General features: G+C 46.7%; 1 protein-coding gene and 1 long non-coding RNA gene across 46 annotated transcripts in view; one reads left to right on the top strand and one right to left on the bottom strand.

Moving 5' to 3' along the window:
- LRRFIP1 (LRR binding FLII interacting protein 1) overlaps positions 1 to 24,522 on the bottom strand; it is a 167,666-nt gene that overhangs the window by 28,385 nt on the left and 114,759 nt on the right. For 19 of the 45 annotated variants that reach the window (XR_002516341.2, XR_002516327.2, XR_002516331.2 and 16 more), the window contains 8 exons: positions 20,645 to 20,722; positions 11,056 to 11,091; positions 10,138 to 10,263; positions 8,192 to 8,263; positions 5,982 to 6,152; positions 3,313 to 3,405; positions 1,961 to 2,053; positions 699 to 791 (listed from right to left, as the gene is read on the bottom strand). Coding sequence is in view for 5 of the 45 variants with exons in the window: in XM_009183441.4 (XP_009181705.1) it covers positions 699 to 791; positions 1,961 to 2,053; positions 3,313 to 3,405; positions 5,982 to 6,152; positions 8,192 to 8,263; positions 10,138 to 10,263; positions 11,056 to 11,091; positions 20,645 to 20,722 (762 nt within the window). In the remaining 40 variants the exon portion in view is untranslated. The remainder of the gene's footprint in view (positions 1 to 698; positions 792 to 1,960; positions 2,054 to 3,312; positions 3,406 to 5,981; positions 6,153 to 8,191; positions 8,264 to 10,137; positions 10,264 to 11,055; positions 11,092 to 20,644; positions 20,723 to 24,522) is intronic. The other 26 variants (XR_002516353.2, XR_002516346.2, XR_002516340.2 and 23 more) reach the window with 7 other exon arrangements.
- On the top strand, positions 14,576 to 16,717 carry LOC116269218. Its single transcript, XR_004176677.1, has 3 exons — positions 14,576 to 14,645; positions 16,113 to 16,231; positions 16,633 to 16,717. It is a non-coding gene; the product is annotated as an uncharacterized LOC116269218 (long non-coding RNA).

Raw genomic sequence — 24,522 nt, 5'->3', positions numbered from 1 at the left:
CGCCCTCCTGCCGCCCGCGTCTCTCTCCCTTGTGTGTGAGGAACTCCCCTGTACTGATCGCCTCTTTGAGGAGCAGAATTACGAATCTTAGCTCTAAGCCTGTACCTGGCTGGCTCACTGCTCTGGCTTTGACCCTGGAGGCCAAGCAGCAGATGGTGACAGTTCAGGAAACCCCCACCCAGAGTGCTGTCATTGGCACTTCACCTGTGTCAAGCAGCCCATGAAGACGCCTTAGCATGGCCCACAAAGGACAGGGAAACTTCTTCCACCTGTAATCTAGTAGGTCTCAAAGTCTAATTAGCGGGATCCTTGCTCAAACCACTTACCCAAGTCACTGTTCATCTAGAGAAGTCCTTAAATTGGGGGTTTTAATATAAAGAGGCAAATTAATTCTCTAAGTCTGAGTAATATCCTGGAGAATTTACTAATGAGTATGAGAAAAATTTAGATAATATATCAAAAAATTCTTGCGTTCAAGATCAGCTATGTTTATTAACATCAAAAGACCTTGGGCACCACCCACTGAATCTACATTTATTTTACATCTCATCGGTGTCAGTTAACCCAAGATATGAATTATTAACAGAACTAAGCTCAATGACATAAAATTAATTATGTACACACATATTCACAGAATCCCAAAATTTGCTGTTGTCACTTGGATTTTTTTTTTATCAAACTGTACTTTGGCTTCATACCTTTAATTCCTCTTTCAGCATGACTACTTCTTCTCTAAGATCATCCCGTTCACTCCTTACGGAATCAAAGAACTCTTTCTGCCTCTCTAACGCCTGAGTGTGCAGCAGAGTCAAGAGAAAGAAGATTTGCAGAGACGAGCAAGTTACTTCAGAAGCGGGAACCAGAAGGAGGCTTCTACCATCTAAAACACTAGTGGACTCTAGACGTTAAAGAGACTCTGCCTAAAGATACTAACAAAATCCAAGTATTAAGCTTTTCACTTAGTATATATAATCCAAGAAATGTTACTGTTCATACTCCAGGAAAGACATGCGCATTCTGAAGCACACAAACACAGCACGGGGTCCCAGAGGTTACTATATTTGCATCACTTTCTAGCGTTGTCTGCGTGTTCACAGCTGCGTTAGAGTTAAGCAAAGTCTCCACTTGAATGAGGGATCAATAAAGAAAAAGGATTGCTTAAGCACCTCCCAGAACAGCTGTTGCAGCCATTTAGACTATTTTTACACATTGATTCTTGGTATCCATCATCTCAGATAAACAAAGTGGTCCTAAATTGTGCATGCGTGCACACACATACACACAATCCTAAGTGCTGATGAGCACGACAGTGGAAACACGGTGTGGCTTGTTGAGTCAATGTGCCGACAGTTTGTACAAGTATCTCGACGTCTTTATCAGAGCTGGGTGTATGAATCACTATTTTGGGGAAACCATTTGTCATTATGAATCACAACAGTTACTTTGTGGGGTTCTGTTCCCCCTATTCTTCAATTCTAAGTGTAGAACTGCCTCTTCTCTTCTTGTGCAGGGAGAAGGGTATGTGGAGGCCTTCCCTGGGGAAGATTTCAAGGTGGGGATATCTGCCAGGTGGTGCTTAGATTTTTTTCTCAAAGCACCGCCAGGCAGTTAATCCCAAGAAGTCTGGCCTTGCACACATCAGACCTCCCCAGAGCGCCCTCCTCACTCCAGGTGTTTCAACAACCACTGGCCCGGCCCACCCACGGGGCAGGCAGACAGCATGGCTACGCATTCACAAGACCCTCCGTGGACGGACCATGTCACATTCCAAGTTCATATCAATTTGGATACATTAGTGTATTCACTACGTAATAAAATTAAATCAATTAATACAACTTTGTGTCATGTGGGAGTTGCATGCATACTCAGACAAGCGGTTTTGCAAACTAAAGACTGAAAAAACTCTATTTGCTAAGCAGGCTGCCCATTCGAGTAGATTTTCAAGACTTGAGAATCCTACCCCTATCTTTTTGTCTTTCCACTCTATTGTTTCCTGAAGATCAGAAATCTCCCTGATAGAACTCGCCTGTTTCTGCTGTAGCTGTCGGATTTCCTGAGGAAAGGAACAGATAGAAAGCAGATAAAGGGTTAAAGAGGAAGAAAAACCCCAGCCCAAGAGATAACCTGAGAGCTGGGACAGTGAGTGAGGCCACAAGCACCCTTTTACCTCAACAACCCTGAATTCATCGTCGGCATTCTAAGATTTTTCTCCTTGTCCTACTCCTGGCTTCAAGTGCAGGAAGAAAACCTGCTTTGGGTGAAACTCTCACTTCAGGGCAGCAGTTAAAGAATAAGACAAAAAATTAAAAACCAACCCTGTATTAGTTTCTTATTGCCATTGTAATGAATCACCATAAATTCAGCAGCTTAAAACACAAATTTATTCTCTTGTAATTCTAGAGGTCAGAAATCCAAAATGAGTCTTATGAGCTAAAAATCAAGCCTTTCTAGAGGCTCTAGTGAGAATCTGTTTCCCTGCCTTTTTCAGCTTCTAAGACTGAGTTACTGTCCTTGGCTCATGGCCCCTTTCTTGCATCACTCCAACCTCAGCTTCCTGTGTCACATCCTCTACTTCTGCCTTTGACTTGCCTTCCTCTTAGAAGGACCCTTGTTCCATCAAATAATCCAGGATAATCCCTTCTCTCAAGGTCTCTAATCACAACTGCAGGGGCCCTTGAACCATGTAAGGTATCATATTTACAATTTCCAGGGATTTGGATGTGGGCAACTTTGGGGGACCATTATTCTGTCCACCACACCTCCGAAAACAAACACCAGATCACCAAAGAACAGGAATGTCCACCAACGAGAGGGACTGTTTTGTAAATCTAGGAATGGAGAGTTAGCCTAAACGCTCAGTTTTAAGAAAACTGAAAACTTCAGTAATTGCCATGAATGAATGGTGTCCCTCTAAATTGATCTGTTGAAGCCCTAATGCCCAATGTGGCTGTATTTGGAGATAGGGTCTTTAAGAAGTAATTAAGGTTAAATGAGGTCATAAGAGTGGGGTCCTGATCAAATAGCATTAGTGTCCTTATATGAAGAGACATCAGAGAGATTGCTTTTTCTCCACCATTTGAGGAAGGATACAGCAAGAAGGTGGCTGTCTGCAGGCCAGGAAGAGAGGCCTCACCTGAACCCAACCTTGATCTTGGACTCCCAGCCTCCAGAATTGTGAGAAAATTAATTTCTGTTGTTTAAGCCATGCTGTGTATGGTATTTCATTACTGCAGCCTAAGCTAAGATAGTCATGGTCTGACAAAATGCTCCAAAGGGAAAAAAGGAAAAGAAAAGCAGGAGAATGCTACCTACCTCGAGCATTTCCTCTCTTTGCTTCAGGGCCTCCTTGACTTCCGCAAACTGAAATTGCAGTATACTGTGGGCGTGTTTTTCCCTTTCAAATTCCTGTAAAGGAGAAAAACAGCACTGAAGCAGTGGAATCCCATGTTTCTGGCATGCCACTTCAGGTTCTCACGATTGACAGTTTCTCTGGAACAAATCACCTGCTCCTAGGTCATCACAATCTTCAAGGTCTTTTATTTGGTTTTTTATTTATATATATATTTTGAGACGGAGTCTCACTCTGTCACCCAGGCTGGAGTGCAGTGTTGCGATCTCAGCTCACTGCAAGCTCCACCTCCCAGGTTCAAGTGATTTTCCTGCCTCAGCCTCCCAAGTAGCTGAGATTACAGGCGCCCGCCCCCAGGCCTGGCTAATTTTTGTATTTTTGGTAGAGACAGGGTTTCACCATGTTGGTCAAACTGGTCTCAAACTCCTGACCTCAAGCGATCCACCTGCCCCAGCTTCCCAAACTGTTGGGATTACAGACATGAGCCACTGCGCCTGGACTTCACGGCCTTTGAAACAACACGAACAGATTCCTCTGGACTTTACAGATGATGTATGATGACTTACTGTCAAATTAACCTGATGAGATGATACAATCAACAGGGGTTTCCTGATTTCTTATCTACAGTGAAGCAAGAGGCAAGGAAGGGCCCCCCCAGGGAGCCTGATGCCTTCCACAGCACTGCAAGGACTTACCATAAAATGGCCCCTGCTGAAATATGACAAGGAAGACTCTTTGGGATAAAAAGGAGATAAATATGACCTACTTAAGCATCTCTCATGAACATCTGGTGGCCAGCTCTGTGCTTCGGGGGGCTGCCCCTTAAGGGACAAAACAGGAGAGTTTGGGGGAGCAAGTGAAGAGCCTGCAAAACCTAGCTGCTCCTCAGGCCCCGCCTCCCCTCCCGAGGCTCAGCCCAGGAAGCTGGCAGCTCGGCTCTGCTGTTTTCCTGCCCAGTCACAGCAGCGCCATCCCTGGTGATGGCCTGGGACCCAACTCACTTTGCTGAAAGCTTATAGGCCTGTAGGATGCCCCTTCCCTAGACCTGTCAGGCGGGTGATCTGAGATGGGATCTGGCCTGAGCTTCTGCTCACCCTAGCACTTCTGTTCACCCACTTCCTTTAGCTTGGGGGTGGCTGGTGCCCTCCTGGCTATGACAAGGGCCCTCCTGTGGGGCTTTGCATAGCCCCTGTGTCCATCTCGGGACAGCATTCTAGCACCATCCAACTTCTCTGGAGTGAGACTCGAGAGTTCTCAGTCCACTGAATGATGCCTAACGACAGCGTTGCAGGAGGAGTGCAAATGCATTACAGGCCCCCACCCGAGGCGGGTTGGGATGTGCTCTCCACTCCTCTGTTCCCACATGACATCAGTCTTGTGAAAAGCTTCTCCCCTCTTTCAGAGTTCAGCTATCAGGAACTCTGGGGTAAAATCTTCAGCTTCCAACTCAATTCTATGGCAGTCAAAGAAGCAGGCCTGAGGGTTATCAAGGGTACCTCGGTTTTAACACTTCGGATTTAGAGGATATCAGCCAGTTAAAAACAACAACAACAACAACACCCACACATTACATTTTCTGTTTCTCTCAGAATCTCCGAAAAATTGGACAATTCCTAAAAACATGAAAAAAGTATTCCTTGCTTTCTATCTAAAGAACATCCGAGCCCAGCCTTCATGGAATCAGTCTGCTGTCATTACTTATCTTAACACGTGACTCATGCTTGAGACTCACACTAGAAATTATATCTGATATCAGCTATCAACAAACTAGTTCCAGTGGTTCTTACTGAAAGCTCAAATAAGACTGTCTTTCTCTGAGCTTGATGATATATTTAATTCTTCAGTGGAGTAACTGTGTCTTTTCCCAATCAGCAGGAAATAATATAATTTTCTTAAAATCTTTGATACTCATAACTATTTCTCTATGGTGTTAAGAGAGAATAAAATAAAAATCAGAAAATATATATTAACAGGAAAATCCTGAGGCATCTGATCACACCTTATTTGAGCATGGTGGCTCTTTCATAGGTATGTTTTTTCACAGTTTGATTTTAGCTTATATGTTCTCCTAGAAAAACTGTCTCTAGTTTACATGTTGAAATTATACGTATCAATATTTCAAGTCACTTGGCAAAGAGTATGGTACATTTATTCTCAGATGTTTGGATTTCCTGGATAACTGGAGAGCCATTGTTTAAAAATACAAAAATACATAATGTAAATTATACATTATATATACATACACACACATGATATATCCACACATACATATAAACACACACACACACCCCACCACTCTTTTTTTTTTTTTTTTTTTTTTTTTGAGACAGGGTCTTCTCTGTTGCCCAAGCTGGAGTGCAGTGGTGTCAACACAGCTCATCACAGCCTCAACCTTCCAGACTCAAGTGATCCTCCCACCTCAGCCTCCCAAGTAGCTGGGACTACAGGCATGTGCCACCTGGCTAATTGTTTTAATTTTTTTAGAAATGATGTCTCGCCATGTCGCCCAGGCTGGTCTCGAACTCCTGGGCTCAAGTAATCCTCCCACCTTGGCCTCCCAAAGTACTGGGATTACAGGCCTGGGCCACTGCATCCAGCCTATCCTAATATTCTGCATCATACTAATGCTTACTTTGTTTTTCTCTTCGTACTGCCGCCTAGATTCAGCCAGCTGTTCTTCAAGCTCCAGCAACATATCTTTTAGGGTATCAACCTGGTACATGAAGTTTGTCTTTTCATTGTCTAGCTGAGCATTGGAAACCATAGCCTTCTTGTATTTCTCTTCAACTTCTGCTAGAGAGTCCTGTGGAAAGCAGATCATATTTTTGAAATTGCAATAAAAAAGTCAAAACAAAGAATCATTCAGTATTCTGTTAAAAGAAAACCTCAGTCCTAAACTTAGACTATATTTCTTAGAGCAAATGGATCAGAGGAAGAAACACATGGCAACTCCAAATGCACGGAAATTCCCCTTTTCAATTTGGTCAAATTCTCATTGCTCAGAAAATTCGCTAGTAAAAGCAATGTACACACTCATTAGAACAAACGAGGCACCAGTTTGGAAAGGGATGTTGTCACAGAGGCAGCAGAGTCTCTGGCTCCACTCGGTAGCTGGGGAATCCTCCCAGCATGGTGTCTTAGGGCTGGATGTCAGGCTGTTCAACAGATTTCTGAAGAATCACTAGAGGCGTGTGACCAGCCCCTGTGAAAGAGCCAGTGTGTGATGGCTGAGATAATTACTCAGGGCCACAAGCCACAGTGACCGCCAACCAGCCCTACTCTGGCTTATGAATCAGGAAAGGAGCAGTAGTGATTTCAGATTTTTGACCCATAGGAAAATGGCATGCAGATCTCACTGGGCAAGTCCTGGAAAGACAAAGGTCATTCCCTTTGAAGGACGGTCCAGAGAAAGAGGCCTGTAAAATATGCATCATAATGCCCTCACTTGCCTCACACTCTTGCAGGTCCCCAACATGAGGAGGCTAAGGCGATTCCAGAACAGAGAGAGCAGAACCGTCAGGGCGCATACGTGAAGAGCTAAAGGCAGAGGCAGGAGCTGCCTGTTCAGGTGCAGCAGAGGCTACGAGGGGGCTGGAGGGACCAGTGCTGGTCTAGCTCTGCACCTCCACACCAGGACAGCTGTTTCAGGTGGGACCAGTGGGTCTCTGGTTGCTTCAGTGGCTCCCCACCAGCTTTAATTTTTTTTTTTTTTTTGAGACAGTGTCTCACTCTGTCACCCAGGCTGGAGTGCAGTGGCACAATCTCGGCTCACTGCAGCCTCCACCTCCCGGGTTCAAGTGATTCTCCTGACTCAGCCTCCCAAGTAGCTGGGATTACAGGTGTGCGCCACCACACCCAGCTAATTTTTATATTTTTAGTAGAAACGCGGTTTTGCCATATTGGCCAGGCTGGTCTCAAACTCCTGACCTCAGGTGATGCACCCGCCTCGGCCTCCCAAAGTGTGGAATTACAGGTGTGAGCCCCTGCGCCTGGCCAAGGGGCTCCCTTTTTCGCATGAATTGAAAGCCAGAGTCTTATTTTTCCCCCTTTCAGGAAAGGTGACAGATATGAAGATAATGAATTAGTCATGACTGATGTCACCTCCTCTGTCTGGTGCCCTTTGATATTAAATTCAGACGATCTCTCAGGTACTTTCTAGGGGGCTGAAAAGGGAGTAACAGATTTGCCACCTACTTCCAGATCCACAATCTGCGCCTAATGAAGACAGTCACTGAGTGCTCACCTTACTGTCAAGGAACAGGGCAACCACATCTCCTGGCTGGTGCAATGAAGTCACTGCACACTCTAAAAGCAGTGTGCACATGCTCCAAGAAAGCCAATGCCACAGTCAGTCTTTACTTCAATTAGCAGCATTTTACAGGACACAAATAACTGGGATGTTTCAAAAGTGTGGCATGTGAGGATAGCCTTATTAGTAGACATCAGATATTTTGAGAAGCAAATCAACCTAAGCATTTTTGTATACAGCTACTACAAAAAGTGAAGAAAACCAAACCTTCTTCAAGTGTCTGGTACACGCCTATGGGAAATAAGAAACTGGTTTGAAGCCTTAGAGAAGGATGGTGAGTACAAGACATGCGTCAGGGAGTATGTTAGTAACCTTTTCTACTGCGGAGTTACATTTTCAAGTCTTGGTTCAAACAATGCATTTGGGAAAATGGTGAGTGTACACCCATGCCGGCATTCCTGCCATTGTGAGTTCTTCTACAACCTGGAGCCTCTTTACAGTAAGCATGCACTTTGAATTTCTTCTTTAGGATTTTGTTTTTTTTAAGTGAAGTTGGGTTAATATGGTGAGACCACACTTCTGTGAATTGGTACCTTCATCTCTTTCAACCCCTGCATGTATTTGCCTTCTACATCCTGAATCTGGTCCTTTAACTCGTTGAGTTCCTGGGGGAAATGGCAGAAAAGGCAGATGATGTCAAGGAAAAACAGGTGACTCCCTAAATCTTTCATACTTCAGGGTACTTTCTACTTGGGTAGTCTGAGCACCCAATTTTCTTTTTTATTAAGTGTTAAAGGAAAATAAACTTCAATATTTAAAGATTAAAGTTCAGGTGTATCCCACATGATATTTTTACATGATTTTATGCAATCCTGGTGTATCTCATATGATTTTACACAGTTTAAAAAACAGGCAAAATAGAGCTTCTGAAAATGGTACAGGTTATTTCAACTCCTATTTAGTAATTCATTCAAGCACTTGGAGTTCCTACTCTGCAAGATACAGTGAGATGCTAGAGGCAGAAATCAGCAACACTTTTCCCCTGCATTTATGGAGCTCCAAGTCTCTACTTTGCCAAATTATTGGTGCCTGGAACAGCACCTGGCATGAGCCAGCCTCTCAGTAAGTACCTGAACAAATGAACGGCACGCACAACCTAAGGGCAGAGAAACATCAGGACTGCCACCAAGTCTGCTGTAAAAAGGGAAACAACAGGCCAGGCACAGCGGCTCACGCCTGGAATCCCAGCACTTTGGGAGGTTGAGGTGGGTGGATCACCTGAGGTCAGGAGTTCAAGACCAGCCTGGCTAACATGGCGAAACCCCATCTCCACTAAAAATACAAAAATTAGCTGGGTATGGTGGCAGGCGCCTGTCATCCCAGCTACTCAGGAGGCTGAGGCTGGAGAATCGCTTGAACCCAGGAAGTGGAGGTTGCAGTCAGCCAAGAGTGTGCCACTGTACTCCAGCCTAGACGGCAACAGCGAAACTCTGTCTCAAAAAAAAAAAAAAAAAAGAAAAGAAAAAGGAAAAAAATGGAAAGCAATGAGGAGCTGCAGGTGGCCCAGGGGTGGCATATGGGAAACGGCTCTTCTGGTTTTGTAAACTTATAAAACATAGGTGTTGGACGCACCTCCAAGGTGACCCCGGCCAACCTCTGGTGGATGCTTAAATCCCTCTCTGTCCTCCCTGGCAAATGGCCACGCAGCTGCTCAGACATCCCCAGTGGCAGCTGCTTCTCTTTTAAACTTGGTTTAAAGCACGAGAAGATTCAGAAACAGTCGATTCTGGCTCCTTTCAGCTGCTTCTGTCTTGGTTCTGCTCCCTGGAGGACACAGGTCTAGTCACCTCACCTTCCCTTCCAGCCTTCAGGTTTTCAGATGCACTGACCCTAGTGACTTTAACAAATAGCACCGTGTTTCTCTCTAACACATGGAATGCTACCAAATGCCTGGCACTGTCCTGGGTGCTGAGGATAGAGCAGAGAATACTACCTGTACTACAGCGGGAGAGAAGAAATCATTAAAATACGAAGATGAGGTCTACTAAAGGCATATTACAAAGAGAAAGGAAAGGGCATGTTCTAGGCCGAAGGGGAACATACTTAGCGGGGAAGGTTGTGTGAAAGTAGGTAAAGCCGTCTGGTGTCCAAACATGTGGACTGAATGTCTACGCAGACCAAGCACACAGAGACGATGAAGCACACAGAGACGACCAAGCACACAGAGACGACCAAGCGCATCAACACAACGTGCCTAGTGCTCTCACTAAGGTATGCCCTGGGTGCTGAGAGGCGCAGGGGGCCGGCACACAGTCTGCCCTGCTGGGGGGGTCAGTGAGTAGGATCAGATTCCTGCAGGAGACACTATGTGAGCTGGGTCTTGATGTTAGGAGAACACCATATTTTAGGGGAGGTGAGGGAGATAGGACCAAGAAGAAAGATCCAGAACTTTATGAATTAAGTTTTTTTTTTTTTTAATCTAAAGACTGATTTTTACAAAAGGTTCTCTCAAGTCGTGAGTAAGAAGAGAGCATCTCACCTTGATTTCCCTGATGGACGCCTCGGTGTCGATGGAGATGGAGGTGTCTCCGCTGCCTCTCCGAGAGGAAGTCCCACCCAGAGAGGCCAGCGTGGCTGCAGACAGGCCTGGCATGTTACGAGACCCCTGGAACGTTGAGAGGATCAGATGCTGATATGGGTGTCCCCACCCAAATCTCATCTGGAATTACAATCCCCATAATCCCCACAGGGCGAGGGAGGGACCTGGTGGGAGGTGACTGGATCATGGGGGCAGTTTCTCCCATGCTGTTCTCACGATAGTGAGTGGGCTCTCAGGAGATCTGACGGTTTTGTAAGTGTTCGACAGTTCCTCCTGCAAATGTTCTCTCTCCTGTGGCCTTGTGAAGAAGGTGCCTGCTTCTCTTTTCACCATGATTGTAAGTTTCCTGAGGTCTCCCCAGCCATGCGGAACTGGGAGTCAATTAAAGCTCTTTTCTTTATCAATTACCCAGTCTTAGGAAAGTTCTTCATGGCAGTGTGAGAACGGACTAACCCAGATGCGATTTTAGACAAAACCAAAACTGCATGTAAATCTAACATCACAGGACTGTTACTTTAATTCCATTTCCAAATTGGAAGCTCTTCATGGACTTATGCTAAGCTATAAGGAGAGGATCATTTCCAGGCACCTCCTGGATGCTCTGTGGTCAGCTGGATTAACCCTAAACTCCATGGTGGGGCCCATCATAAACGCCTCCCTGCTCTGCAGGGTCTAACGCACACTGGACAGGACTCCCGGTGGCCTACCTACAGGGAGGTGATGCCAGGTTAGGTGGGCCGCTTTCTAGTCCATTCCCTCACTGGAGAACATCTTTATTAAAAAGACCAAGCAACATATTTTCTTATCAATTTCATCCACAACTTTCGGGACCCTCTAGGTTTATGAACGATTCCTTACCTTCTCAGTAAAATCTTTTTCTGGTCTGTCTTCTACCTGTAGAGGAAAACGGACAACACATTAAATAATTTAAAAGCGTTAAATGGATAACATGAAGATAGGGGCTAAGAATGATTAAAAAAAAAACCAAAACCCACACACACCCAAAAACAAAACATTCGCTTCCTTTGTAATTTAGAAGCAGAAAAGTGGGATCCTCCAAATTTGGCTTTTCCCACTTCTCCTACTTGGACGTCTGTGAGGCCCCTTCTTCTCCTGTCCTCATTTGGACGTCCCTGAGGACCCTCTTCTCCTGTCCTCAGGTAGGAGTCTCACTGGGACCCACAGCAGGCTGTGGAACTACAAGAGGGGGTGCACATGAGGAATGGACCCTGGAGATGGCCCTGCACCATGAGGATGTCTCAGGACAAGAGGCAGAGGCTGGTAGTGGGGTTACTTCTTTCTTGGCTCAGGACCCAACAAAAGACAGGTTTATTTGTTTCTCTTTCTTTTTTTTTTTTTTTTTTTTTTTGGGGGCATGGGGGGGGGAAGGGTTATTTTAAAAAATTTTTTCTCCCTGGGTTTGTTGTTTTTTTTTTTTTTTTTTTTTTTTCCACATTGAATGTTCTTAACATAAACCCACTGGGAAGGTTACCAAGATTGAGTTTGTCTCCAAACTCTCTGGGAAAAGCTGTCAACTAATCATGGTTTCCCCCATCATGTCTTCAACCCAGCTTCCTGTAGCTCAGAACTTTTTCACTTTGGTTGTCAGAAAATCAGCCAAAGACATGCCCGGCAACTGCAGACCATAGGCTTGATTCAGCAGATCTGAGCGGTGACCTGGGACTCTGCAGTCACCCTTGTGAGCTCACACAGAGATAATTCAGAATGAAGCTTGAGAAATCCTGATGGAGAGCTGCCAAGGCCACGGCTCACCAACATTTGATCTGCACAGACGCTGGTGCCGGGGACCAGCAGCTCAGTACAGGGGTGCAGGTGCTATGGTCAGGGTGCCAGACTGATGATGACCTCCAAATGACCACTTTCCATCTATGGCCCGAGTCCACGCTGGACCAGATGCCCCTGCCCTCACCATCCGGCCCCACCAGGAAGGCTCACTAACTGCCACCTTCCCTCCTGCAAACTCCTTGTACCTTCAACTTCTCCAAGGACACCTGGAGCAGCACTAAAACAACATAACCAGGAGTCACAGCTGGTCAGCCAGTTAAGGGATCAAATGGAATCCCACAAAATACTCGGTTAATCCAAAAGAAAGCAAAATCGAAGACCAGTGCTTAGCTCAGGGTAGCCATGTTCAAGGGTCTCCTACTCAACAGATCCAAGCTAAGCCCTGCGGCCTGGCTCCCAAAGCCATCACACGGTCTCACCCACCCACCCTACACCCGGGTCTTCAAAAATAAACTTTCTACTCTCATTGAACCAGTCTCCTGTGTCCCAAGAGCAGGAGCGGAAATGGGGGCAGAGAGGCCACATCTTTCAGGCCAGTAGGATGCAGCCAGGGGCAGGCTGGCCTCTCTCTCCTCTTTGCTAAATAAGCCCTTTGGGCAGGGTGGTGGTGGGGTGGTCCCTCTGCCCACTTAGCCACAGCTGCTAAGGACCCACCCAAGGCCCCGTTTAAGACCATGTGTTCATGGGAACTGTCCACAATCCCAGGGGCTTACAGCTCTCCTTCCTGATGTCCATTCTCACGCTGGGTGCGGCCCAGCTATATATACTGCAGTGAAGACGGCGCTCTCCAGCTGTGGCCCACACCACCTGCATTTGCTGACGTGTCAAAATGCACATCTAGAGTTATTTTTTCAGATGTGCATGCCACATCAGCCTAACTGTGTACTTGGAGGCACCAAGGGCACCCCCACCTAGATGGCACCAAGGAAACGTCAGATGCCGAGTATCTAAGGCAGACTCTGATCAGATGGGTACAAGACAGACTCTGATCAGACGGGTACCAAGGCAGACTCTGATCAGACGGGTACCAAGGCAGACTCTGATCAGATGGGTACCAAGGCAGACTCTGATCAGATGGGTTCCAAGGCAGACTCTGATCAGATGGGTACCAAGGCAGACTCTGATCAGACAGGTACAAGGCAGACTCTGATCAGATGGGCACCAAGGCAGACCCTGATCAGATGGGCACCAAGGCAGGACTCATCAGATAAGAATTCAAGGCAGAGACCTCATCAGATGGGCAATTCATCTCATCCCAGCAGGAGCCCCAGAAGTCCTGCAGCCATGTTCGGAGGTGTGAGGATGACTGGAGCAATTCAAGTGTGGTTCTTCTCTTCACATGGGAATACAAATATTCCTGAAATGTTTTTCAAATCAAACTTTCAAGGCCAAGCACGGTGGCTCATGTGTGTAATCCCAGTACTTTGGGAGGCCGAGGCGGGCAGATCACTTGAGGTCAGGAGTTGGAGACCAAGCTGGCCAACATGGCGAAACCCCGCCTCTACTAAAATTTACAAAAATTAGCTGGGTGTGGTGACATGTGCCTGTCATCCCAGCTACTCAGGAGGCTGAGGCAGGAGAATCGCTTGAACCCAGGAGGCGGAGGTTGCAGTGAGCTGAGATCATGCCACTGCAATCCAGCCTGGGCGACAGAGTGTAACACTGTCTCGAAAAAAAATAACAAATAAAATAAAATAAATAAAATTTCAAATAACAAGGAAATGTGAACTATCTAGCACTTAGTTTCCTGGAGAATAAATTCATTAAATCTCCTGGGCCCAAAGCCTTTATTCCTTAGAATAAGTGAGTTTGCAGAACACATATTAATAAGATGAAAATAAAGAGGCTAGCTTAACTCTTGGTGGGATGGGAAAGTCCAGTTTAATAGGCTGCCAAGTGACCACTGAAAAGCCTGCGGCATTTTTCTCCGCGGTGTAAAACGAGTGTTTCTGGCTGCTGGTCAGCGATGGATAAATATTGTGGAGAAATAAACGAAGCTCAAGGAGCGCATTCGTTCACCTACAAAGATATCTGTGCCCGTAAAAGAAGGGCCTACCCAAGTCTTTTTTTCTCTCTGGTATTTCTTGCAAGAAAGCTGAGAAAGAACAAACAGGGGGTCCGTACACTTTGATTTTGGGAGGACACGGCTTTAACACATCTTTGTTCTGCATGGTTTTAATGAAAACTGTCTACATCTATTGTTTTTACAATTTGTAAAGTATCAAATAAGGGGAAAAACCCCAAAAACCACAGTTTGCTGTTTCTATCATTTTAAAAAAGTCCTTGCTCCGAAGAACGTGACGGACTCAAAATAAAATCTGGGCATATTTTTAAGTAGAGACCATGCAGAGAAAAATTAAAAATTAAGCTCTTGATGAAAGGCGATGGCAATGAACGTTTAACCTATCTCTGTTTTACACAGTAGAGTAAATTTCATTTTGTGTGTCTTCCGAATGAAAAAGGAATTTGTCAGCTTTCCCGAAACACAGGAAGACTGTTCAGCCCCATGGAAAGCCACGCAGCCCCACATGCGTCCACCAGATGGCGGTGTGTCGCAGCTGCAGGGGCCAGGCCCGGACAGAAGCTGCAGGCAGCGGAGCCCACCTTAACGAGCCCACTTTCCTAAGCCCCAGCAGAGCCAGGTAAGGAATCAGGTGTTGTGTTTCATCTTGACATAAAGCACAGCACCTCCTCCCTAAAATGACTAAGAAATCTAAGACAGGACAGGATTTTAAACACTGTCACAGCCTCTGCACGGCATGGTGTGGGGACCTGGAGGAGGTGGGCATGGTGCAGAGAAGGGTCCAGAGGACACGGTGGCTGCAGGCGGTCCAGGCTGCTCTGCTCACCCACCCTAGCCCAGGACAGGAAAGCACCGGACCCTGCAGACAGTGGCCTCCTGCACGGGAAGGGCAGCAGCGCCGCACACATTGCAGCCTGTTAGCTTCGTGACTCGCGTATTCTGAGTGATACTAAACATTTCAGGTCAGGGTGAAAACTTCACACTAACAGGTTTATAAAGTATGTGTGTCATATTTTATAGTCACAGCTGAGTGTATACAAAGACATCACTGAAAATCTGGAAACAGTCACTTCTAAAACACGTCTGTGGAAGTTTAGTTTACGTCAATTTTCCTTTCAAAAACAAACGCTTCAAGGAGCACATTAAATATTTTATTAATTCCAAACTTCTAACATTGTGTCTAAAGGAGTTTACTATCTAGACTCCTGTACACACGATGCCTGGTAAGGCTAAAATGCCAAGTTTTCCATGTTCCAGCTGCCTGTCCATTTTCCTAGAGAAAGAATATGTGGCACCTGTTCACATACCCAGAGAGACCCTACTCAAGGGCCCAGGTACAAAAAGAACCTGTCCCCAATGTCCAGCCAGGCAACACCAGACTTGGGTGGAAAAAGGGATCACCGAAGCAACATCCTTGTGAGGTCCCTCTTGAGACACAAACTAATAGCAAACACTGCTCAGAAAACACTGATTTTAAGGGTAAATTTCTTTCACATTTAAATGATAGCACAGTCCATCATTAGGGTGACAGTTTTTGGTTATAAATCCAATAATATGTACTTTAGCCTGAATGACTTATCTTTGAACTCTGGTGTTTATAATTCAAGACCCGTTTTTCCACCTGGTCCCTGCCCCTGCCTCTCTGTGCAACAAAAAACATGAGTCAAAATAGTGCTGTTTTTCTAGTTCAAACGGGCAGAGATCTGAGTTCATTGCTCCTGTTTTCTCTGAGTACACAAGGGAAGATATCGACCCGGGCTCCCCTCGGGACATTACTGATGGATGTTTCAGAAACGTGGTGGCTTCGCCAGGTTCCCAGTGGGATTCTGGGGCCTGGATGACCCAGACCTGTTGGCTTCACCAGGTGGAGTCACTCTGCTTGGGTATGGCCCAAGCCTGGGCCGTCAAACCTCCGGATTCCAGCTCTCTGGAGGCACCTTTGCCTCCCCTCACACCCCCGCTGCTGGGCTTCACACCATGTGTGATCACCCGATGAGCTTCCATCTGCCCTCTGTCTGTGCATCCCATGAGGGCGGGGGCAAGTCTGCATTTCTCATAAAACGGCCCTGTTTCTGGAACATTCTAGGTGCTCAATAAACACTCAGTGAATGAGTGAAACACAGCTTCCTCAAGGAGAAGGTCCTGGCCGTGCTGGCGAGGAAGAAAACACAGTTCATCCACAGCATGGACGAAGATGAGAATGAGGTGAACAGTATTCTATGTCTGTCTTGGCATGGGGCCGATGCCCTCTCTGCTTTCCCAAGGACCCTGGGAGGACCAAGCGGGTGGAGAAAACTTTAGGTCTTGACCCTGGTGGTGGTCTCTGGACACTGAAGCATTTTCATTTTCTCGAAGTGGGACAGGCAGTCACTTCCTTCTTTCTGGTTACTACTGCCCTTTAATAGCACTGCCCTCCCTCCACCCCTCGGGGGCACCAGCCCTCCCTCACCTCTAACGGGCGTGACATGCTCACCTGTGCACCTGTGTCTCCCAAACCCAGGGCGGGACTCCCTACAGAGCCTACAGGGCTGACCCTGTCTGACTTCACATTTTTCTTGTCTTCTGTCCTCACTCATACTGGCCCTGGATACATGTTCCTGATGAAGTCACCGGCCTGGGAGCATTTCCCATGAGCCCTCGCTACAACAACCGTATCCCATCCCTGGCTAACCCCAGCCAAGGAGAAATAAAGTAACCGTGTGTGTGTGTGTGTTTTTTTTTTTTCCTTTGTTTTTTTGTTTTTACTTTTTGAGGGAATCATGACCCCTCTTTCCAGGGGAGGCACAAGAAGTTTACATGGCCAGCTAGATGTCCCAAACCAGGAATGAGAGCTGCGACATTTGAACCCGGGTTCTGAAACTCCCTGCCTCAGAGCACTGCCTGCTCCATGTGACCCCAAGGAAGGCCAGACTGGAGGGTCATTCACCTTTGCCACCACGCTTACTCCAGGCCCTGCCCAAGACCTGCTGCTCGTGCCTCCCAGGTAGAAGGACCAGGGAGTCCCATCCAGGCCCTCCTGGCTTCTTCCCATTAACAAGGCCAAATACACCCACTAGCACTTTCTGTTGTCCCAGGAGATCCAAAATATACCAGCAATGGTGTTAATGTCCCAAGACAGAAAACAGAAATGGAGCCGATTCAGTATAAGAGGACCACGAGTTTTAGAAATTATGGAAATGAGCTAGCTTAGTTCTGTCTCCCAGGCTCTCTTCAGATACCAGGGATGCCGCCTGTACTCACCGTTCTTCTATCCTCCACACGATCAATCAAGGGATACCATAACCACATCCCCTAGGGAACTGCCCTGCACTCTACAGACACCCCTCTGCATTCTAAGAACCACATACAGGAGGTGTCATCAGATGTGGGGTCCCCAACCGACATAAGGCACCCAGGATGAGGAAGGGGACAGCCCCGTCCCTCACTGCAGGACTGACCTTTGTTCCCTAAGCGTGTCAACCGCCCCACAATCAACTGACCTTTGTTAGCTGAGCAATTGATTCAGGGAAGGAAGAGCAGATATAAGGAGATCACCCACCCCCATCAGCTCCCAGGACACCCAGGAAGGCTGAACCCACATCTCTCTGTTTATGATCATCTACTATACCTGTGAGTAAATTTTCTGCAAATTTAGAAAACACATGACAAAGAAATTTGTATCATTTCAATCTCTTCAGTCAGTTTCATATGACAAAGAAATTTGCGTCATTTGAATCTCTAAGTGGCTATATTGAGCCCTGCTATTTTATGACCTCATCATATGATTGAATAAAGACAATGCTTAACAAAATCCAACTGTCATATCTCACTGGAACCAGGCAGAAGGTACGGAGGGCAATGGAACCAGGCGGAGGGTATGGAGGGCATTAAGGGTGTTTGGGATTCACTGAAAGTAAAGCCACAACATTCTTCTGTCAATTGTAAATACTTATATATATTTTTTTGCTTTTCTTTTTTTTTGAGATGGAGCCTTGCCTTGTCACCCAGGCTGGAGTGCAGTGGTGTGATCTTGGCTCACTGCAACCTCTGCCTCTTGTGTTCAAGTGAGTCTCCTGCCTCAGCCTCCCAAGTAGCTGGAATTACAGGCATGCGCCACTACGCCTGGCTAATTTTTGTATTTTTAGTAGAGACGGGGTTTCTCCATGTTGGCTAGGCTGGTCTCGAACTCCTGACCTCAAGTGATCCGCCTGCCTCGGCCTCCCAAAGTGCTGGGATTACAGGCGTGAGCCACCGCGCCTGGCAATATTTGTATTTTCTTTTCTGAAAAGTGAGTGTGAGAAGACAAAGCAATTCTACATTAGATTTATTATGGAAAATGTTTCTTCCTGGTAGTTTTAAGTGATCACGTAAGTTAGCTTAGGTTTATTGCTCTATATAGAGCATGAGATAATACAGAGATCCCAACTTAAAGGAAGACACAGCCGTGGGGGCTGGCCAGGCTTACTGAGTCTGTGATCTGAAATGTCTTAGTTCACAACCATTTACTTTCGGTTACTTGAGTAACGGCATCAAGACCAACTTGTCAGGTTTGAAAATGGGAAATCGTATCATAACGAACAGCTGAGGATCTTCCTGTTATTGCCTGATGCACTCTGGGGAGAGACTTACTGGGGGGCGGTGTGCCCCTGGAGTTTGCACGGTAGCTGCTGCCTCGCACTCCCTGCACACATTTGCCTTCTCTCACTGCTGACTGCTGGGCTCTGGGATGGGGAGGGGTGGAACACAAACTCAAATGCCTGTGAGGCCAGCTGGGCAGAGCCAAATGCGTGACAAGATTGGATGTCTGCAACTTATACAGAGGGGAGAGTCCTCCCCCAGAGAAACAGGCACTGCTGTTGTAATGCCCGCCCCTCTTGAACTCTGTTTTCCTGCTCTCCACGGCTGGACGGAGGAAACATTCCTCTAGTACAGGAAAGCCATGCTGCACAGTGATGAACGGCACCTGGGCCGTGGCCTCGGGGTCATGAAAATAGTGGGTGGCGTGGAGGCTGCGCAGTTCTGCAACATAGCCTCAGAGTCAGTGGCCAGAGACCCTGGGTTTTCTTCCCCCAAAGAAGCTGATACTTGCATTTGCTGATACCTGAATGCAGGTATCAGGTGCGAGGTAGGAAACCTCACAGTTCTAAAATACTGCATCTAATTTAAAACACAAATCACCAGCACCATAACAGGAAAAGCCCGCCAAACAAGGTACATCCACGTAAGCGGAGGTCTCAGCGCTGCGACTTCTTGGTTGATTACTAGGAACGTTACGAAATTGTAGGGATCAGCATGCTGAAGTATGGTGTTCAGTAAGTCACTTAAGAGCCACATTTTAATTGCTCTATGGCTGGGAGAAGTTTTTGTTTTTGTTTTCTAGAGACAGGGTCTCACTCTGTTGTCCAGGCTGAAATGCAGTGGCGCAATCATAGCTCATTGCAACCTCGAACTCCTGGGCTCAAGCGATTCTCCCACCTCAGCCTCCTGAGTAGCTGTGACTACCGGTGCGTGCCTCCACACCTGGCTAACTTTTTTCTTATTACTGTTTAGAGATGGGGAGATCTTCCTATGTTGGCCAAGCTGATCTCCAACTCCTGGCTTCAAGAAACCTCCTTCCATGTCCACTACTTCCTCCACCACTCCAGGCTTCATTCCCATTCTCCATTGTTTCATCCACCCATCTTCCTTTCTCCATTCCACTGGCTCTTCCCTTCCTTCCATTCCTTGTCACACCTTCCTCCATTCCACCCCCAAACCACTGTCCTGGGCTTCCTAACCACCTCCCCTCCATTCCACACCCCAGGCCCAAAACTTTCTGAGGCCCCTTCCCTGACCCACAAACCCACCTCCCTCCTCCATTTCCACACCCCCCCAGACCCGAGCTAGTCACTGGGCCCTTCCCTGGCCACAAGCCCACCTCCCCTCCTCCATTCCCACACCCCCAGGCCAAAACTGTCCTGGAGCCCTTCCCTGGCCACAAGCCCACCTCCCCTCCTCCATTCCCACCCCCAGGCCAAAACTTGTCACCAGCTCTTCCTTTAAAAGGTGATATGCAGCACAGTATCAGATCAGGTAAAACCGTATCTAAAATTCCAACAACCCAGGGAAAAACACATAATAATGAGACTTCACGAGCTGGAGATGACCTAACAGGGCTCCTATTTTCTGAAACAAAATTTGGGCCATGCTGAGTGACAAACAGGATGCAGGGCTGTAAATCCACACATTTCGAAGGATCTGAGAACCAGCAGGGTAACGAATGACTGGGGCAGAACTGGGAGCGTCCCGGCATCTATAGGTCACGCTTTACCTTAAATGCTGTCTGGGTTTGATCACAGGTAACACTTCAAGCAAAACATTAGGAGTCAATACTACAAATTTTTAATCATAAAAAGAAAACCACACATCCGTGCACATGGCTATATTATTTTCTCCCTTTGTGTAAAGTTTCCCTCCTTTAAGATCCCCATCTCTAAGCACTGCTAACAATTTCATGGTCCTTGAAAAGTTGAGCAATGTAATCCTAATAATATCACCGCAGAGTAATATTCTAAATTTGGAGACGTTGGAAGAGGAGGGTAACGGGAAGCGGGAGGGAGGATGACGCTGAGTAGGAGCAAGGCCAGCAGGCCAACTTACCACAGGGCTGGCCCGGGCCGAGCTGGCCCTGGAGGAGGCGCGGGAGCTGGAGTTGAGGTGGCCGCTGTACTCCGAGGGCTGCCCACACAGCCGCCGTCAGGACACGCAGCCAGAAAGAAAGGAACAGGGTCAGCAAAGGAGCAAGGAGAACAGAGGCCGACAGAAAACATGCTGCGTGAGTGGTGGAGGTTAGCCACGCACGGCAAGGAAAAGAGAGTTAGGGTTAGACAGCAAACGCATATTCAAATCAGTGCTCGCTAATAAAAAAAAAAAATCACATTATCAGAGGAACACAGACTTTCTCAGAGTTAGGAAGAAGAAAATAACACAAAGCATCCATTCAGTTGGGTGTGCAGTCGCACCCAGTGGAGACACAGAAAGTCACCTCGTGGATGTGGAAATGACTGTTTTGAGAACTTAAGCTGCCTTCCGGCACAGAAACTGAAGACTCGGACAGGGTGCTTGGCGCCTTAGCAAGGGAACATTTTTGCTTCTCCACTATCTTTCCAAGTGGAAGCAAAATGAGATTTAGGGTTAATACAAAATTATGTATGGCTTTTTAAATTGCCAGATTACCTTCTACCTGAGTGGTTGCTATGTACGAATCTGTCTATCCATTTATCTGAACTTTCTCACTTCTGGTGAAGGAAAATACCAGCAACTCCATTATCTGGAAGCCACGCCCTTGTAACTTTGATTTATAGTCACATCTGCTGGTCTTAGGTACATTTTCACGTTCTTATAAACATTCTCATATTCTTCTCGAGCAAGGCATGGAGGGGCGGGGGCAGGATTTGAACACTATTTAGGTTCCGACACGCCCGGAGGAGACCTTCAAGACAGACCCATGCAGCACCCTACAGCGAGCCCCGCCACTGCTGAAGTCCCCTCCACTCCAGCCCCTGGACACCCTGCACTGTGCCGGGCACAGACCCCTCTGCTGGCCTCACAGGCTCTGCTGGGGACCTGCAGGGAGTGCCCTGCTTGCGAATTGTAAGGAAGCCCAGATCTTCAGGGGTGCTCATGATCTCATCTCAAATACCATCTTTTAGTTTGTTTCCTCACCAGGGCTAGTGATCAGATGAGGCCTGGCAAACTCAAGAAACACCTGTTGAATGAACGAATGATTTCAACTGTAGACTAAAATAACCATCAAATGTCAATTGAAAGCATTAAATGTTGCACAGGGCTGTGGTCAAGATGGGCAAGTTCCCCAGACCCATCCACCTCTATTTTATTTGATACATGTTTACTATATACTTACACTTAGGTGCAAGGTGTTGCTTAAGATACACAGATAATAGTGCTGTGTTCACACCACATGTACAGCATCGATGCCATATTCGAGATATTCAAGAAAATCGCCAGTATTCCTAGACTCACTTTTTGGCTTTCTTGTTGAAAATAAAGGAAAACACTTAATGTCAGCACTTTAAAGCAGAAGAATTTTGCCTGAGGGTTTCCTGATATGAGAGAGGAAAACTTCATCCTGCAGCAAATCCTTCCCCATTCTATGTCATCCATGCCCTGGGTTATGGTGCAAAGACACAGTGAACTGTTGTGAATACAGCTTACTGCCCACCCAAGCTTCCCTAAGCAAAAGCAGTTCTCAAACCTTCCAACTCGACCTAATCATGCAGAAAAGAACAAAGTAAAAGTCTTTTATCGCCATGGTCCACGTGCATCTTATGCTTAGGAGTTACGTGGCTACCGTGCAGCTAATGCAAGTCAGAAAGCTTTAAGTCTGAATCACAGCTCCATCTCTTCTTGGCCATGTGGCTGTGGAAGTTCCTTAGCCCGTCATCTGTGACATGGAAGTAAGGACGTGGGCCACACGGAGGAGCTGAGGACTAGGAAGTGACATGGAAGTAAGGACGTGGGCCACGCGGAGGAGCTGAGGACTAGGAAGTGACATGGAAGTAAGGACGTGGGCCACGCGGAGGAGCTGAGGACTAGGAAAGGGGGTACATGTTGGGCTTCTTCTGTTTCCACTTTCTGCCAGAAATAACTTCCTCGGCTCCTGGATCAGATGAGGCCGCTGGTGATGACTATGTCCCAGCTTTGTCACAACACTGAAGAGAGTCACTTCATACTCAGGAGCTGCACGGGGGCAATTCCTAGTCCTCCAGGGGCAGGGCAAGTCCTCCAGAGTAGGAGCAGGGCTGTCTGTGCAGGCCTGGGGGCAGCCTGGACCCTGAGGTCATGACCACTTGGGGCTGGGACCTCAGGCCTGGGCACCGGGGCCACTCTGGACACCATCCTGGGCCGCAACCTCCCTACACGCTGGACCGAGAGCAGGGGTGGCTCTCTCCCAAGGCCCTCCTGTAAACATAAGGAATGGAGGATCCACTTGGAGGGGAACTGTGAGGGTTCCAGGGAAAAGATGGGAGAGGTTGGGAGGTCAGGAACTTCCTTGCCCTTTCCCTCTTCCTCACGATGCTAATTTGCTACCCAAGCAGAGCTGATCATCCCTATTTTAGGCAGTTGTGCTGCCAGGACAAGATGACCTTCTGTTTTCTTAACTCTCTAAGGCCATCACTCCCAGGCAACTCTTGTGGGGGCTAAGAGCACAGAAATCACTGCTCGCCGAAGAGCAATAAGGGCCAAGGACCTAGGGCTGACGACTCACTAGGGCTAGTGACGCAGTAGCATCTAGAGAGCATCAGGAGCCCTCTGTCCTGCCAAATCTTCGAGTCCCTACTTAGGACACCAGAAAACCAGCTGGTGCTTGGGGGAAATTTCTCTTGAATTAGTATGCTCCCTCTTTTATGATAAAAGAAAATCATTTAGTTGTGCTTTATCCATCACATCACAGGCAGGGCTATTTCATTCTTCACGCATGGTTTATGAGCTTTCTAATGGCCTATGAAAATGTTTACCAACTGGGAAACATATGTTGTATAGTGCGCTGCAAAATACTGAACAACTTATGCAATATAAAAATTGATAAATGTGTAATCAGTTGTCGACAAAAACGAATGCTATGTCAACTACTGGATTTAACATTCATAAATTACATTTTAAAGAAAACTGTAGGTTAGACTGGCTTACATCGTAAGAATTCATGAATATTCATGATGGCTGGACCAAATGGCACAGTAAGTCATAAAACTGGATTTAGCCAAGTAAGTAGCTGATTAACTTCAAAAGCAAAATTATAAAAGCATTTCAAGTATTTCTTAGTAAATAATTCTATTTCCTGGAAGCTTGAAGCCATTTTTATAGGATTGGGGAGGAGCCTCTGAATACAGGTGCATCCACCGCCAGGGAGCACCGATTAGCACTGAAGGCTCCCTTTCCACGGGTCCCTGGGACATGCAAACTCGTCTCCCCACTTCCACAGATTCCATCTCACTTTTCTACCTTGTTGCTTCTCTCATTCATTCATTCACAAATGTTTATTGTGCATCTACTACATTTTTACTCTCATAGCTGAGCCTATCATTTCAAATCGAAGAAAGAGGTAGAGAGACAACAAAATAAAAACAGGGAATGAAATATGCGTAACAGTCCAACTTTTAAAATTTGTTCCTCTTCCTCAACTATTCAGAGACGAAAATGATGTGTGGCCTGCCAAATTGCCCTTTTTCTGTTTGTATTAGTTTAAGATGATTTCACGACCTGTTAGTATTGTTGGCGTGCTGCAAAGAGAGCAGATGAAACTCAGTGCAAGTGAGTCTCCCTAATGAGTGAGGACATGAAACCAACAACCAGAGGTTTCCCGATTCACATTATTCATGACCTTCATTATAATGGAAGGTGGTGGTGAGCCCAGTGACTCGGTGCTTCCTCCTGAGGATGGCCAGTCACCCCCCTGCCCAGCGAGCATCCCCAGGTCATGCAGCAGGCAGGGGGGAAAGGCGGTATCACCCAAAGCG

Source organism: Papio anubis, chromosome 10 (assembly GCF_008728515.1).
Source record: "Papio anubis isolate 15944 chromosome 10, Panubis1.0, whole genome shotgun sequence".
In the NCBI taxonomy this organism is placed as follows: domain Eukaryota; kingdom Metazoa; phylum Chordata; class Mammalia; order Primates; family Cercopithecidae; genus Papio; species Papio anubis.
Note: the sequence above shows the minus strand (reverse complement) of the source record. Positions and strands in the feature narration are given on the sequence as shown.